Source organism: Xenopus tropicalis, chromosome 3 (assembly GCF_000004195.4).
Source record: "Xenopus tropicalis strain Nigerian chromosome 3, UCB_Xtro_10.0, whole genome shotgun sequence".
Taxonomy (NCBI): Eukaryota; Metazoa; Chordata; class Amphibia; order Anura; family Pipidae; genus Xenopus; species Xenopus tropicalis.
The window spans coordinates 116,969,635-116,988,569 of NC_030679.2; the positions used below are offsets into that span (position 1 = coordinate 116,969,635).

The 18,935-nt window shown below is 40.0% G+C and overlaps 1 protein-coding gene across 3 annotated transcripts in view; it reads right to left on the bottom strand.

Moving 5' to 3' along the window:
* The window catches only part of megf11 (multiple EGF-like-domains 11), a 207,592-nt gene that overhangs the window by 130,025 nt on the left and 58,632 nt on the right, over nucleotides 1-18,935 (bottom strand). For all 3 annotated transcript variants that reach the window (XR_004222063.1, XM_018092496.2, XM_002938361.5), the window contains exon 5: nucleotides 2,819-2,911. Coding sequence is in view for 2 of the 3 variants with exons in the window: in XM_018092496.2 (XP_017947985.2) it covers nucleotides 2,819-2,911 (93 nt within the window). In the remaining variant the exon portion in view is untranslated. The remainder of the gene's footprint in view (nucleotides 1-2,818; nucleotides 2,912-18,935) is intronic.

Here is an 18,935-nt window from a genome sequence, read left to right on the forward strand (position 1 = left end):
GAAAAGTCCTTTCTTCTGCTGTCTGTTGTTCGTTGTTAACTCACGGGATCGGAAGAATTCTCTATTAGTGTCCCTCCTGTCTACACTTTTTGGTTGGATTACTGGATATGGGCATAGGCACATGCAATCTGCTCACTGATAATTGGACATTAACAGCAGTACTTACTAATATCATTTCAACTACTTTATGAAGCCAAGTCAATGCTAAAAACTTACAGATCTCTAAAATCCCAGGGTTCTGTATCTGTATGTCTCTAGAATACCCCCAAAAGCCTTTGACAAGCCATGTGTATCATCAGGAATTCAATGTGCTCAAAAATACTCAAATATAAAACCTCAGGAGCAGCAATCTTATAGATTTTTCATAAAAAGGTAATCTGTTATATTAAAGGCCACATACATATTAGAGATTGATCACATCTGATTCAGAATTTTATACTTGACCATTATTTATATAACAATTAATATAGCACCATATTAAATAGCACCATACAGGGACAGTTCCTCTACATCAGTCCCTGGGTCTATTTTTCATCCAGCTAGCAAAAAATAAAATCAGAGTTTCTGTATGCTGTACAAGCGAGCAGTGTACAAGTGACCAGTTTACCAATTCACTAGGGGACCCAATAAATCCAAGTAAATCCAATTGCTATGTCTTTATTCCAGGCAGTACTCTTTTAGTGAAAGAATGCACCAACCAGTGGGAAAATTAATGGAGGGTAGCAACACCTTGTTACTTACCCCTCCTAGACATTGCTTTTACAGGTTTTGTGAGTCCAAAATGACATAAGAATTGGAACTGGTTCTCCAGAGTTAAATTTAGACTTTATAAGACCAATAGTGAGGAATGCTGAGCCAGGCCTCTATCCACCTACTGTATGATGAGACTTTACTCTGGAATATCAGGGTGTTGACGGAACAAAAGTATGTTCTGATACCATACACAGAGAATTGTGCTGATGATCTATTACTAGAGGCTGCTGGGAAAGAGAGGGTCCAACACATGGGACTGTGGTGGGGGAGAATTTATAGCAGAATGGTGGAAATCATTTTAGAAGGTGATCATCTACAACAGAAAAGTAATTCTCTCAGTATATAGAAATGATTAGACTGGTGCACTTAAATAAATTTAAAAGTAATCACAAACTGTGCATGCTTCATGTCCTTCCAGCTGGTATTTACGATAGAAGTCTAGGGGTGAATGGAGAACAACACAAGCAATATTCATTGTTTAGATTTGCCTGGGTTTGGTCAGTGTATGTCAAAATCATCAGAACTGTAAGTGTATTAAACTTAGGATATTTTTTCACTTTTTACTAATGGGACAAATAAATGAAGGTGCTATGGCAATGTTGCCCCAGTGTGGTGCAGACTGGCATACCCAGTGCCCTGAGTCAACCCACCACAACTGCTGCTGACACACATTACCAATAAAGGCAATCTGCCTCACCTCCTGCCACACCACACTGCACCGCGCGCAGGACCGTTTCCAACTCTATTCTACTTATGGAAATGGACTACAAACCGCAGGTAAGGGAAATGCTTTGTAATCCTCATTTTCATATTTCCAGGTAAACCCCGCCAGTATATTTCCTTCTTATATGGACTGGAAGTGGTTGCAATCAGTCTATGGCATTTTGATGGCCAAAGTCCTCTCTGAGAGAGACCTATATCAATGAAATATCCCTGTATGCCAGTGTAAGGGTTGAACATCGTATAGTTATGTAATCAATGGGTTTCAGTCAGTTTCTCTGACCACTGTGGTCTGAACGCTTCATTTAAGAAAGCTTAAATCTCAGCAATATATCATAACAGCTATTTTGTGAGAGAAAGGAAAAGAAATGAGAGTTAATCATTCATCACTTTCCTGCTCAACGCAAAGTGACTATAACTTTTTCTAAATGGAAGTACAATAAATCATTTCTCTCCCCAAAGCAACTCTGCTAAATATTACACATTGTTTTCAGGCACATAATGCCAGTTTCATATTTTTGGTGATGGTGTCCCTCTTTATATAACTAAGTGATTATATGGAACATTAAAATACACTGTGAGAGCTGGAGATGAAGATTGCATCGCCTACGAATCTTGCAGTGCTTTGTCCTTTTTTACCTTAATAAGAAAAAATGTGCTACATATGTGTGTATGTTCCATTAATATCATAATTTACCAGAAGACACTAAAGGGGTTATGTAATAAAAGGCATTAAGTTTGCCCAGGAGCAGTAACCCATAGAAACCAATCAGCAGGCAGCATTTACTGTCATCTGTTAAAAAGCAAACATTTTATTGGTTACAGTGGGTTAGTACACCTGGGCAAACATACCGTCTTATATCACATATGGGGGTAAGGCCTTTGCATTTGGCACAAATAGGTAAACACAATGGATTACAGCAATGACAAAGAGTTGCCACATATAAATAAACACAATTTCTCTTGTACAGGTATAGGATCCCTTTTCGGAAACATGTTTTCTCAGTAATAATAACACAGTACTTTGTACTTGATGGTAATTAAGCTGCATAAATACATGCTGGCAAAACAATCCTATTGGGTTTATTTCATGTTTATATGATTTTTAGCTGACTTAACGTATGGTGATTCAAATCCCTTACCCAGAAAACCTCAGGTCCCAAGTATTCTGGATAACAGATCCCATACATGTGCTGAGCAGCAGGGCCTTCTGGTTTGTTTCAGCTCTAATGCAGTAAAAGTAGTTCAATTTGCAGATGCACATATGTAGAAATACATTAGGATATGGATATATCAAGCTTATATTGCATTTTTTTCACTCAATTGTCAGCACAGATATACTTACCACTAGAGCAGTCGGCACCACCCCAGCCAGGCTCACAGTGACAGGTATCAGGGGAAACACATCGGCCATGAACACATTCCTCTGTGCACAGTGCTGTAGAGAGAGAACATAATATTTCATGTATGTTTTCTAGCCACTGTGCTGCAAGAATAGCACATTAATTACCTAGCCATTGGAATAGAGTATAACCAATTACAAAAACGCATAGTAGACTTTTTTAAGTAAGACTAATTTTTAAGTTGGGGTACAAAATTAGTGATGTGCGGCATCCATACAGGTTGCAAGCTCTTCCTTCCGCTCTTCCTGTCCATGACCTTATTCCTTGCTTCTGGCTTTGTAAGCCTCTATTACAGATGCGCACCTGCTCCATCCCACCCCCTTCATGACGCCCAGTGATGGGGTGGGGGGGGGGAATCTATAAAGAGAGGTGATTGCCGGGTTGGGTTGGTAGGGGACGGGTTAAGGTTGGGGGCTGGTGAACTTTTTGTCGACCCACACATCACTATTCCAGATTATGTAACAAACTGAGGACACCTGCACAAAGTTAATGAAATTTAATAGCCATTTATGACCATAAAGTCCCCATGAATTAGACTGAAATACACTTTCAATTCATTAAATCAGTTTTACACCAAAAAGAATGTCTCCATTGACAACAATGGTGGGGCCAGGTGTGTGGCTGCAGGTTCTCAAGTTGCTTTACCATTACCCTTACCCTAGCAATGGGAAAAAAATGATCTCAAGCATGTTCACGCTCAAGAAAATTCAAATGGCAAATTATAAATGCCCAAGAACAGAAAAAGGCAATACTCCACAATAGCACATGATAAAAAATCAACTTTGTTAAATCTCCACTTTCAGTCAGACTGGGACCCCAGGGGCCCACAAGAAAACCTTACCTTAGGCCCATTCTCCAAACTACTTTTACTCCTTTCCTCACCCAACTTCTTTATTCTCCAAGTCTCTTATATTTACATGCTAGCATCTATTCTTCCATCTATTTCTCTTCGTTGTTTGCATTCAGAAATAGGGAATGACCATGAAGCAGGCCAAACGGTTAGGGGTGGGGATGGGCGAAATGATTCACACTCGTTAAAAAGCCAATGCTCATCATAGAATGCGACGTCTGCGTCAAAGGAAGCAACGCACGGCAAATTTTACTGTCTCGTGAATCATTTTGCCCATCCCTACGCCTGACCATTTGGCCTGCTTCATGGTCATTCTCTATTTTTGAATTTTACTGTCTGCCTCCAAATCCTTTCACCAATCCCTAGTCAGGAGCAGGAGGGCCCACTTACACCTGAGGCCCACCGGGAGTTTTCCTGGTATGCTGGTGGGCCAGTCCGATAGTGTCCATTTTATTGTGAGGATGAAGAAACTGCCACACACTGCATAGCACCTGTACCTGGGAATGATAAAGGCTATTTTAGAATATACCTGCATTTAAAGGGTTAAGCCCTCATAACTCCACAAGATGGGTGTGCGCAGTATACATTTATTAGCCAATGATGATACTAATCTCTGATCATTTGTTTCTTTCTGGTTTTGTTTAACAGTCCCTTTTGTTTTAATTGGGTTTAAGGATGGTCCTGATTAAAGACGTCTGATTTCCTTTTACTGTTTTCCTATCGATCCCCACCTTTCCCTAGTTGAAGAAACTCTGATTTATCTAATTGCATTTATTTCTGGTAGTTGCAAAAAACCTAAAAGAGATATATCAAAGTCAGAATTTGGAAATGACTCTGTGTACTGGTGTTCTAGTGCCTTACAACTGAATCCCAAGAAAGAATACAAATACCGTAGATCACATAAAGCACCGAGAAAATAATACAATGATTAACTGTACCTTTTACAATTGTAAACAAACCTTAAAAATGTATAGCGATCACATTGATAAATTTGGACTGATGTGTATTTAAAGCCTACCCAACTGATATCTGCCTGTAAATTAACCAGATATCTATCGGCCAATTTAGAAAATCTCTCCTGAAGGATCTGCAGGGGCCCTCATTATGATCCAGCTATTGATCCGGGTGCCAGATGACTGAATTAGGCCAATACAGAACAGCCCAGTTCATTTGGCAAGGTTGCGATGGACCACTATTTCATTGTAACTTTAATTAGAAAGTTGCTTATGAAATCCTGCTAGCCAGGGATAGATATTTATATGGCAGTACATACAGATTCAGGGCTGGGGCACATGAGGCTTTAGTACTGAGCAGTACCATTTGTCACCAGTATCAAAGGAAAGTGGCGGCAGTTGATTAAAGGCGTCAACATGCCATGTGTGCTATGGAACATAGTGATACAGAATTCTTGCACCCAGGCTATGAAGGAAGGCTGGGGCCAAAAAAATGATGACAGAATTTTTAGGGGCAAACAATGCAGCTATTGCATTCATGCAGTCATGTATGGGACACTTGCAGTTCTGATTTAGTGGGCAAGGACTCTTATCTGCTAACCCGACATGTCTATTTGCCCATTTGCACCCACAACCCTCATCTGACCCAGTATCAATGTTCCTAATTTCTAATTTATTCTTGGTTGTGTGCGCAAAAAATGTATTTTGTTAAAACTGTTTGTTCACTTAACTGGTGTGTGTGCATTCCACACAAAACTGTATGTGCACTCACTTGCGCGCACAAGTGCATGTCCTAGATGCAGGCCCAGATTTCTGAATAGGGCCCCCAGTGGCTGCCCCCTTTTGCCACCCACCCTCCTCGACCGACCCCCACCCCCCCTTCCCCCACTTATCTCATATGGAGCAGTGAGGAGAGGACGCACTAATGTTTTTGTGTGTCCTCTCCCCATTGCTCCGTATGCGGGCAAGATTCCAGTGCGGCTGGACAGCATGCTGTCCCTAAATTTCTGCCGCCCTAGGCCTGGGCCTTTGTGGCCTCACCACAAATCCACAGTCAACTGCAATACTTCCCAAAGGACTCTGGAATCAATTAAAGGAAAAGGAGCTAGCATTAAATAATAGCAAATTTCTGAATCTGATAATTCTGTACCTGCCCCAATGCAGAACTGGTTTGAATGAATAATTAACATAACTGGATGCAATATGGCGTGGGTCATGTGGTTATATTTTGGCCTAGGGATGGGAGCTCTGTGGAGGAAACTATATGAAAAAATTCCTGAAGCACTGTGCTTAGGGTTGCCACCTGGCTGGTAAAAAGGACGCTTAATGCTAATGTTATTAATAGGTAAAAAAGGCAAAAATATAAGAAGGCCTGTATTTTTTTCCAGAAAAAGTGACAACCCTAACTGTGCTTAGTACAGAAGTATACTTATTAACTCTCTGATCTGGCTACATGTAAAATTTCCCATCTATGGCATTTGTATAACCACTCTGCCTCACCGAAATAAAAAAATAAAGATGAAAGTAACAGTAGGCAAATCAGACTTGAATGATGCAAGGCATGGGACTATTCTTTTAGTAAGGCAGTTTACTAAAGTAAACTAATGTCTGCCACAGACAGTGCATTTCCCATTCAAGTGAATAAGAAGCAACTGCCAGTAAGAGACAGTGATCTGATTGCTACAGTTCTCCTTCAGAGCTCAGCATCAATCATGAAAACACATGTAAGATGGTCCTAAAACTGCAAGCTAAGAGCCAATAACACCTTTATAGAATTCAAGCAGGAGAAGCAGAAGAGAAATAATGATACATTCAACTTTTATTTTTTTTTTCCGTTGGACACCTACAAAGAGCAAGAGCAATGAGGGTCTCCCTATTACAGGAGAAGCTTCTTTCTAAACTTTCATTGATTTATCTGCAGCAGTTAATACCTGAAAGAATACTTTTTGAGTTTTTGCGAGAGGCACTAGTGCAGGAGGAATTCCAGGCCATCCGGCCCCGGACCTTTTTTTACCTTAACATGTTGTAGCCTCTTTTGAATTTCCTAATGCATTCATCAATATTTATAATGTTAGAATTGCATCTATTAAAACGGGAGCCTTCATAAGATGGTTGCTCAGTTACTCAGTAAAAAGACAAAAAATAGCAGTTCAGGCTTGCTGCCTTTTCCCTGATCTCATCCGCTGCTACTGTTACGAGTTAATTTGGGTTGAAAAAAAGACAAAAGTCCACAAAGTCCAACCTGTCCACATGAACCCCAGTGTTTATATATTCAAAAATATATAGGACAAAAACTGTGATCCCACTCACAAACATAGTTACATAATTGCATAGTTATTATGGGTTGAAAAAACGGAAGACGTTCACCAAGTTCAACCATTCCAAATAAACCCCAGTACATATACATATGCAGCTCTATCTATACAGTCCAGTGATGTGCAGGTTGACATTTTGTCAACCCGCACCCAACCCTAACCCACTGCCTCCCAGCCTGAACCCAACCTGACCCAGCAATGTATCTCTGTTTATAGGACTGCGCCCAAACTGCCCCATCTCTGATGTCACTAAAGGGGTGGGGCAGGGCAGTGGAATGGATGTGGAAGATAGGCAGTGGAAAGTCACAGGTAGGGAGGGAGGAAGCAAAACCTCAGCCTGAACCCAATATTGTGCAAGCATAGAAATGAGTGAGCATGCCCAGGGCTTAGAAGAATTTATCTGCGTGTGCTCTCGCCCTGTGCATTTGTACTTTTGGACTGACAGCGGACCTGGAAATATCATACAATTCGGCAATAGTCAGGAGAAAGATTTATGGATTGCTGTGCCTACTGACTACAGAAAGCTGCATACTTTATGTAAGGTTACCTATTTAATAAGCCAATTACATTGAACTAATAATCATTTACTGCTTTCCTTGTCCTTTAATGAAATCTACCATCATACTATCACCTGGCAGGGCATTCCACTTCAACGCCATCACTGTGAAGAACCACTTACACTGCTTCCAATGATAGTTCTGTTCTTCTAATTTAAAAGGGTGGCTGGTGGCTGCGCTGGTAAAACTGGTGTGTTTGCTACAGTAACACTACTATAATTTATATAATAAGCTGCTGTGTAGCCACGGGGGCAGCCATTCAAGCTGGAAAAAAGGAGAAAAGGCACAGGTTATATAGCAGATAACAGATAAGTTCTGTAGAATACAATAGTGTTTTATCTGTTATCTTCTATGTGCCTGTGCCTTTTCTCCTTTGAATGGCTGCCTCCATGGCTACATAGCAGCTTATTTATATAAATTATAGTAGACTTTCTGAAGTAAACACACAACTTTTACCAGTGCAGGGCAGCACATTATATTTTAGTTACTTTTATACACTTTCATTTTTTGGTGTTACTGTTCCTTTAATATCCTTCTTAAGGACTGGAGCCCAAAACTGCACTGCATACTCAAGGTGAGGCCTTACCAGGGACCTATAAGGAGTCAAAATTAAGTTTTCCTCCCTTTGTAATCTATCCTTCTCTATCACAAATATTGTGCTTTTTGCTTAATTTAACCAGTAACCTTATGTATGAAACTCCTTAATAGGAAGCAATTAAATTTGGCTGGCAAGCTCTATTACACATAAAACCATGCTGGCACAAAGATATTGTATTGTGATTTGCAATGAATTTGAGTATTTTATCCCTTATTACCCCTTCCAAAAGCTTTTCTACCACTGATGTCAAACTAACAGGCTGAGAACGGAATCCCATTTTGAATTACAGCACCACATTAGCAATTCTCCAGTCTCTCGGCACCATGCCAGACCTTAAGGAATCCTGGAAAATTTAGTAAAGTCATTTGGCAATAACAGAGCTGAGCGTTTCCCTGGAACAAATACCATCCGGTCCTGGATCTTTGTTTACCTTCACATGTACTAGTCTGCTTTGAATTTCTTCCTGAATCAAGCATCCATCAATAGTTAGATCATTAAAATTGGGTCTAATATAAAGGAAGCCTGCATTAGCTGTTGTTCAATTGTGTAGACAGACAAAAAAAATAACCGTTCAGAATTTCTGCTTTTTACTTCCTCTCGTCAACTGCCCTCTGATACTAATAGTCCCACCCCTCTGCTTTTTTGTTTTTTTACTATATACATATGTATAAAATAATTTCGGATTTATTTATACTGAAAGAATAGGCTTCACACATCACTCCCATTCTAGAATCCAGAAATTACTTTAACCAGACTGAAACTGCAGCAATTTTGATGCACTGACCACCACTTTGTCAGGCACCTCCCGGTGACCACAATTGTGCTAGAATTAAGTGGGAAACAATGTATTGTGGGTAAAAACATGGTGATCATTCTTGAAATTGCACTTAGCCCCCTGCACTTGGAATTGTAAATGCCCCTCTCACCTTTTTTAAGTTGCATAGAAAATTACACTATATAACTAATAATAGTACTGTTGACAGACAGATATAAAAAGCCTGAAAGATATGCATTTTCTAATTATTTTATACAGGTATGCTATCTATTATTCAGAATGCTCTGGATTTAGAGTATTCTGCATAAGGGAACTTTCCATCAGGGCCGGAACTAGGGGTAGGCAGAAGAGGCAGCTGCCTAGGGCGCAACGACTGGGGGGCGCCAGACAGGAGCCTCTCCTGCCTACCCCTAGCTCCTTTTTCATTGCCCCCACCGCTTGTCATTAAGCGGTGGGGGCAATGAAGTATCGCGTAGCGCCTAGGGCGCCCGGTCGGCTTGGCCCGCCCCTGCTTTCCATAATATACTTTAAGTCTACTAATCATTTCATGTAAACATTAAACAAACCCAGTAGGATCAAGTACAAGGTACTGCTTTATTATTACAGAGAAAAAGGAATTATGTTTTAAAATTTTGAATTATTTGATTAAACTTTAGCCCCAGGTAACAAATTCCATACCTGTAATACATATCTGTTGTCTCTTTATGCTTTGGTCTGTTTCATGATATATTAATTATATTGTGTCATTCTTAATACACTGTCATATTAGTAGTTTTTCCAATAAATAACTTACTATATCAGGAACCACTGATGCCCATAACATATATAATGCTCTGTAAATAATGCACAATAAATTGGAACTATCTAAATGAATGGAAAAAATAATCAGCATCTGGATCATGGGAATATAACCAAACCTGCCCTATTCCGATATTTTAGGAGCACTGCTCAGCACATTCTTCATTTTCTGTAATTTTGGCTATGGGGTGTATATATATAAATAGCAAATTGTCCCATCACCTCCCCGAGGTTCAGTGCTCTGCTGACATTGGCTGCCATTTTTCATGGCTAGAAGAGAGGCACATGGCTATACCAGACTTTTAAGTCATTGCAAAAATCAATTAAAAAGCTAGTGATAGACGCACTGTCACTTTGATAGTTCCAAAGCTAATTATATAACCATTAAAGAGAAGGCTGACTTGAAAAGTGGCCAGGTAGGCCAAATGGCAAATAAAATATTTCTTTTGGTTCTGTAATATGTCAAGTACATATAGTACACACACACTCATACAGGGTCGGACTGGGGGTTGTAGGGTCCACTGGGGCTCCTGCCCCAGTGGCCCTGCAGGTGCCCCTGCCAGCCGCGTCCCCTAGCCCACCCCCCACAGGGCCCCCACCCAACGTTCTTCCCGAGCGCGAATAAATTTAAAGCGTCAGGAGCAGGGAGAGTGGAAGGGTCGGGTCTGGGCTGCCGGGGCCCACTAGGACCGGGGCCCACCGGGATTTTTCCAGGTGTCCCAGCGGCCCAGTCCGACCCTGCTCATATACATATATACTATATATAGTGACAGAGTGCCCTGTCTGTTAGTACCCTAAAGCAAAAAACTATTCTGCTGTACTGTAAAATAGAAGAAAGTATACACTGAACATACTGACTACACATAAAAATACATACCTACATAAATACATTACTAATAACCAATACAAAATATAAAGAGGGCACTGCTCCGTAGAGCTTGCAATCTTCTGCCTGTGTGGCAACCACAGAAACCCCTTTTTCCTTATGAGGCTTTCAAAACAGAAGGAGGAATTGATCAACACCACCAGAAAACTCATGTCCATCTGTTGTTTTCAGGAGAGACTCATAAAAGACATTGGGAATGCATAAGTGAAGGTAGATTTATCTTACAATGACATATTTTAATGAAAAAAACTATGCGATAAGCGTTATAGGGGCCAATTCACTAAAGGTCAATAACGCTTATCGCATAGTTCTTTTCATTAAAAAGCATGCGATAATTAAGTACCGATTCATCAAAGTCATTTCGCATGTGTTAATCCGCATATCGCATGCACAAAAAAAACGCATTGCGTTAATTAGCGAATAGAAATAGTACTAACGCATGATTCACAAACACATATGAAGCGTTAAACGTGCAAAATATCGTGTTAATCTGTGTGAATATTAACCCTACTTGGGGCAGGCTGTACTTAAAGAAAATTGCGGTTCGTGAGCTATTGGCAACACAACATGGAATTTGCAGTCGTATTTTTTCAAGTATATGTTGGCCCTAGAGTGATGCATCCTCCAGTTTTCAGGGAAATGGGGGTTTTCAGAAAGTAATGGTTACGTGCGTAAAATATTGCGCTCTGCATAAAATATCGCACGCTGCGTAATATCTTGTGCGCTGCGTAATATATTGCTTGAAAATATGTCATCGTAAGATAAATAACGCCAAGAACATCGCTTCTTAATTATGACAAGTGTCCTTTTAGTGAATCGAGTGAAAAATAAGAAGTGATAAGATTTTTAACGCATGCTATAAATAGCACTCCTTATTTCGGACTTTAGTGAATCGGGCCCAACATATTACGCAGCACGTTGCTTGAAAATATGTCGTTGCAAGATAAATAACGCCAAGAACATCGCTTCTTAATTATGACAAGTGTCCTTTTAGTGAATCGAGCGAAAAATAAGAAGTGATAAGATTTTTAACGCATGCTATAAATAGCACTCCTTATTTCGGACTTTAGTGAATCGGGCCCTATGTCTTTGTTAAGCTTTAGTTCTCCTTTAAATAGGCCCCGTCCATTTGTTTTAATTTACATTTAGAGCATTTATTCTCCATAAGGCTATAAGGCTCATTTAAAAATACAAGTAAAATGTAGAAAGTGCACAGATGCATGCAGATCACAGCATGCAATATAACAATGTGAGTGCAAAGTAGAGTTAGAAACTACTATCACACGTTTATTAAAATGGGATATAAGGTCAGTGCTGACCAGCAAAGGGATCTTTCTCTGGGTCCACTATTGCTTTAATCTCTAAAAACTATAATTTGCTTTGATAAAATCTTTTTAGTATCCTTCATTATTTGTTTTTCGGAAATAACACCTGACCCTCTAATAGAGAAAAGACAGAATACTATGTGGCTCCATCTGCAGCTACTGAATAAAGAGTCACACTGAGTACAACTATTGATTTGTTGAGTTTCTTTCACTGCACTGAAGCCCCTCATGACTTCAATTTGAGTGATAAAAAATAAAGGAATAAAGGACATTTTGTTCTGCTCTTAAAATGCCCAACCAAGAGGACAAAACGCAAAGCGACAGACTGGTGTTATAGATAAGATCTCAGTGGGAAGGAATGGCAATGAGACACAAATATATATTTATACAGATAACCTGCAGTACACAGCCAGCCCCTTGCATGCTGCTCCATATTAAAGATAGGCACAACACATATAAATACAAAGTAATAAATACACAGTGCATCATTTCTCAAAAAATGTACCAGTTTTGGGTGTGCATTACACACTGCTGCCAGCTCAGCATGTAATGCACAACTATAGCCAGATTAACTCTTCCATTAAACAGAAAAACCATATGTGCTTCAGTGTTAGGTAGATTCAATTAAAGTCACTAGAAAATGGCACAGGCAGATTTGAGCTTTCTGGCAGGTGTATTTCAGCCTAAAACTGGCCAGTATGGTATTGGTCTAATTTTGTCTTAATCATGTCCATAAAATACAATGCAAAACTAAAAATGAACACTTTGGTTGAAGGATGGCCCTCATTGCCTTATGTTGGTTATCATTAGCCAATCAACAGAATCTGATCTGTGTAAGCAATCTATGTATGGGGCCAAACACATATATGATTTTGTTGTTTGGTTCACTGACCAGACAATCAAATCATGTGAAATGTGTGTGTGTGTGCCCTTTTGCTACTCTGAGCTGATGTACTATAATTATTCCCTTACTCTGGTATTGACTATTCATTCATGCATGCCAAATGAAGAACAACATCTTCCCTACTAACAATTACTAACCACAACTATGTTTACAATTCACAACACAAGAATCATGCACTGACACCGACCAGTACAATATACATAGTAAAGTTGAGGCTACCCTGTGCCGCACTTCCATTACAATTCGAAGAGAAAACCATCTGAGAACTCCATGGCATTGTCCATTGTCAATAATTGTGGATTAATTGTGTATTCATGATTTAGTGAATCTGGTTCTTCTCCCTGAGAGTGGCTGTAGGGTACTGCTTTGAAAACATGCCTCTGTCAACTGCAGAACATAAATCTGTCTATGTAAGGATGTATAGTATAGATACTCTTCATGCAAGGTCTTCGCACACTTGCAGAAACAGGAGGCCAGTATTTATACCAGACAAAAAACACATAATGTCACAACAATTGTACATACTTAAGAAAACCACAGGAAAAGGTTCAAATAATAATATAGTGCTACTTGAGCACTTGGCACTTAGCAATACATACAATAATATATTAATATAACAAACAGGAGTAAACACATTAATAAAACTAGAGATAAAGACAAAATACAGTTCCATTCAATCTTATGTGCTGAGTATTAAAGAGACAAGAGCAAGGAGGTCCCTGCCCCGCAGAGCCTACAATGAAATATTTACATATTAGCTGTTCTTTCTCTGCTACTGGTTTGTGAAATTAGGCCTTCTATGAATTAGTGTGATACATATCAATCAATACAAGCTCAATATCACAGCCAAACAAAGCCAAACCTAATACTCTTACTAATTAACGCTGCCATATTCATTGAATGGCAATATTAGCAGAATAGCTGGTCAATAACAAAAAGCAATAAGATCCAATACACCTAGACAGGAAGGCTGTCATATACCTATTAGCTGTGTGAGGCTGGAGGGAACATTTCTTGGCCTGTCAGCACAGGAAAGAAAATGTAGCTGCTTTAACCCTTCTACAAAGAAAATTAACCAATTGGTGAAGAGTAAAGACTTGCAATGGAAGTGATGGGGAACTGCAGGCTCGGATTTGTGGCAAGGGTAGCACAAATTTAGGGGTGATATGCCGCCCAAGCCGCACCAGAATAATTTTCCCACATGCGGAGTAATGGGGCAGAGGACGTGCAGAAACTTTAGCGCATCCTCTCCCCACGGTTCTAAACTCTGAATGAATTAAGTGGTGCGCATGCGCGGCCGGGGGGGGGGGTGCAGTGCACATGCATGAGGCTTGGGTGCCGGTGCCAGATGGGTGGCAAACCCTATTGAGAAATCCGGCCCTGAGGTGAATTGCAGGTCCGAATATGTGGCGAGGCTACAAAGGGCCAGGCCTAGAGTAGGGGCAATATGCCGCCCAAGCCGCACTAAAATTTTGCTCACATACGGAGCAATGGGGACCTCTCCTCACTGCTCCGTATGTGAGTTTAAATGGACGTGCGAATGAGCATGCACGCATGAAGTTGTGAATGTGCATTTGCGGGCGGCCTCGGGGTGCCCCGATAACAAATGCACCGCTGGAGAACTGTCTAAAAATTATCTAAAATATGACTAAAACACAGTTTTAACTAACAGAACTTTATATAGGCATTTCAATGTGTGTGTAAAAATTACGTATTTGTTTTTAAAAAACATATAAGATAATACCCCAAGAGAAGAACCAGACCTCATGCAGACACTATGGGGCTCATTTATTAACCATTTTTTGTCTAAATGGCTAAAAATCCAAATTAAAACATTCACCAGAATAAACTTGCAGAGTTCATGTAGAAGTCAATGGCAGAGGTCCCTTTCCTTTCCTTGAAGTTCTTTCTGTTGTATTGAATCTTTGGAGATTTTGCTGGGTTTTGTCCAAAAACGCAACTTTTTCGAATTGTTGCAGCAACAATTCCAAAAAGTTGTGGTTTTCGTGGCGACAATTCGAAAACGCAAAGGGCATTTTAGGTGCAATTATGAAAACCACATCACAGTACCCTGTTCTGCAAAGTTCTCAACTCACTGCTATTGCTGAAAATGCCTAATCACATAATCCATTTGTAGTCAGTAAATTCAAAATGCTATGCTTGGCCTGTCCAACCAAAGATCAAGTTTAAGGAGTATATTTTGTCCATACTTACGGCTTTTCCCTCAGAATTCTATTACCAAATTACACAAAACAAGGTTCTTTTTAAGCAAAAACCAGCTGAGCAACCCAATATTTCATATAAGATCTTAAGCATTTTGATGGGTATCATACATTTTACAACTTTAGGCAAGATTTTGCTGGAATATTCACCCACTAAGTATTGTATTAAATAAAATAGGGTAAACCAATCCTATTTAAACTGAAAACCAACTGAATCACCTTGGGGGCATATATATCAAAGGGGAACATAAACAATTTTGCCAGAGAACTCCATTTCACCTTTTATATAAAGCATTTACATTGTAATGCTCTAGTGGGCTGTGGAAATCTATTAAAACTGCCAAATATAAATAAGCTTAAAAGAGATGATGGAAGAAACTGCCTACAAGCAGATTAGGTACCACTAAATATCTATAGGAAGTGCCTCCTCCCCAGACTGTTACATATGTCCCCGCCATACTGTAGAGCAGTGGTCCCCAACCAGTGGCTCAGGGGCAACATGTTGCTCCCCAACCCCTTGGGTGTTGCTCTCAGTGCCCCCAAACCAGGTAGTTATTTTTGAATTCCTGACTTGGGGGCAAGTTTTGGTTGAATAAAAACAAGATTTCCTACCAAATAAAGCCTCCTGTAAGCTGATAGTGTGCATAGAGGTTGCCTAATAGCCAATCTTAGCCCTTATTTGGCTCCTCCATGAACTTTTATGGTGCTTGTGTTGCTTCCCAAGCCTTTTTACATTTGATGGTGGCTCACGAGTAAGAAAGGTTGGGGGCCCCTGCTGTAGAGATATGTTTTTATCAAGACAGCTGACAAACAGATATCATGCCTGCCTTGTACAAAAGGTGATAACATCAGCTGGATAGGACTTTTGCTAAACATACTTTTTGCTTATTGTTTTAATAAAGAAAAGTCTATGGGTTTTTTTCTGGCACTAAACAAGAAAATTAAATCAATTTCACTTTATCACTTCCTGTCACTTCCTGGTTCTTTCACGCAGAGAAACAGCTGATAAAATGACTTACTTGTCCACAGAGAATAAGCTGCTCATAGGCTTCAGTTTAGAGAAAGTAGGGGTTTGTTAAGGAACTCCGAACAAACTACCCAGTTTTAAAAGGGTAAGGGAGGAAGTTAAAAAAATGTTTTTTAATGAGTTCTTTATAACGCAAAAAAATGTGAATTATTTAAGTAAAAAAACAGAATATTACAAGTGCTCTTTATATGCTTGTTTTTAGCAAAGGTGTTTTAGGTGTACACTGTCCTTAAATGTACAGGTTCGGGATCCATTATCTGGAAATCAATTATCCAGAAAGCTCCAGAGCTTTTGCAGACTCAAGAGTATTCTGGGTAACAGGTCCCATACCTGTACTATGTTTTTGTCTTAATGCATCACAGAGACACATACAGTGCTTATTCATGAAAGGCAGCAAGTTTTGCCCTGGTTTTGCACACATGCTGCTGTACACAAACATTTACTATCTGCATATAAACATAGTTGTGCATCTCGTTCAAGACGTTCTACATGCATTTCTATGTGCATTATTCAGAGGTATTTTCTTTGCATATAAAGCACATTGTGGGGCCAACAATTTAGATCTGAAAAAAAATCCTTATGTCCCTTTGTCATTTTGAAAAGGAAGTACACATGGGCGTCTATTCCCGTCTGGCTACTGAGCTGATATGTGAGTGTTGGGATAGATGGACCCATTAATCTTCATTTGAAAGGCCATAATTACATAAACTGAATGACATGGAGACTGGCAATCTAGCTGCAGCGATCGTGCACTGCCTAGAAGGAGGAAAAGAATGATGTACAAGGAAGTAAAACAGCCTGACACAACATATACCTACAGCGTCGGGACTGCATGAAGCATTCTCCTCCAGAGTATATCAATGTGGGCTTTAATTCAGTGCTTTATTAGTAGGTTTGGTGCCTGATTGGAAACTAAATGAATGAATGTTTCCTCTACAGATGGTGCAATGAAATTCCTCGTAGAGATTCCTGGCTTGTTCTAAAGTAGAATTATGTATCAAGCTGAACAAACAAAGGCTCAACTCCAAACCCAAGGTGCTTGCATCTGGCTGGAAACTGTATTGGGATTAAATCCAGCCTCCCATTGCATCCCTAATGTTTAACACTTGTAACGTGCAAGCAGGCAAAGCCAATAGCAAGTCAAGGATTTGTCTGATGTTGATATACCAAAGCCTTCTGGCTTAGTGCAGTTTATACATGTTCTGCATTCTCTAGTTCTCTCACTGGGATGAATTAGTAATTCCCACATGGAAGCCTATTTCAACATAAGCACTAACAGTAATTAAATGTAATAATATTTAATTTACAAATTCAGACATTGAATCTATAGTATGCAATGCCTGGGTACAATGTTTATATATATATAATGTTTCCATAATTTTGAGCACTGAGCCTTAAAGGAGACATATTGGATAAATGGGAAAATCCTAATTTTGTAGGCAATTATGAATAATATATGGTGATGGTTTCCCTTTGGGCTAAAAATTAACCCTATCTGTAACAATGGCCCCTTTATTGGAGCTCCCTATAGATCCTCTCACTTCTCTGTCCGAGTCTGAAATGAAGAGTGGGCGTGTCCTAACGGTCCCTGCCAGAAGCACAGTAGGAGGGGGAGAGCCAATCACAGTCCTGCACTCCCACAAGCAAAGACAGGCTTCAGTTCCCTATCAGGTCAGCCTAGCTGCTGATTGGTTCCTATCCTACATTGCAGTGTACTGAGGGCCACAGGCTCCCCAGCTCATCCAGAGAATTCAGCCAGCAGGAAGTGGAACAGATGGGCGGGGCTAGTGGGGTTTTTGTGGAATTTCGCAATAAATCAGTCAGAAACACAACTTTTTTAAGCACATTCCTTCTATATCTAGAGGAGTATAATTCCCTGGTACAGTCTTAATTTTTATAGGATATGTCCTTTAAGACTACTAAAAAAGAATTAAATAGTAAAAAATCCAATAGGACCATTTGGCCATCAATTTGGCATCGGTATGTATGGATATATATGAATAAGCAAATCCTTAAATAATAATGAATTGATTGTTAAAATATAGAGGAAATGGCAAAACTCTACCTAGGAGCCCTCTGAATAACTGAATTCTAAGTAATAGATCCTATACCTATATAGAGTATCTGGACAGAGTGGCCATGGTACCCTACAGTTCATGTCAGAGTGCCCTGTTATGACATTAGATCTTCATAAAGCTAATGTTTAAAGAATTACTCTACAGGCATCAAAAGATGCCCTTTGTATTCAAGTGCAATGCTACCAAGTCAAGTCCCAAGGGGTGGGGGAAACAATGCTGCATGCTGAAGCAGTCTTTAACTACTTCAAAGAGCAGCATGTTTACCATTAACCCCCCCTAGCCTTTCCTATTTTTATCACAGTTGCCACGTTTTGCTCAGTAAGATGGAGTGAGAATAGTGTAGTTGTGTGGGAACTGTGAGCGCTCTCTTCTCCACATGAACACACTCTCTGAAAGGAAGGAAAAAGCCTTACTCTGTCCCCCCCATCCAACTCTGGATGTCTGCCACTTCACAGACCGCAGGGAGACTCAGCCTGTGGATGCATTATGTGGGTCTATTGTAGAGAAACAAAATTTAGAGGCAGGATCTGCACAAAAGCGTACACTCCCCTCTAACAAAACAGCCTTACATGCTGTAAATGAGCCACTTTCTGCCTCTGACACGCGCTTGCAGGGAATACTTCACTTAATGGAGCTCAAGGGGGAGACTAACAAAGAACCTGCTGAGCCTCTTGATTGTGTTTTCAGAGCAGAGAGAATCTACCAGAGCTGATTCATACACGACATTCACAAAGCAGGGCCTCTAATGCAAGCCTCGGAGCATGGCCCCTT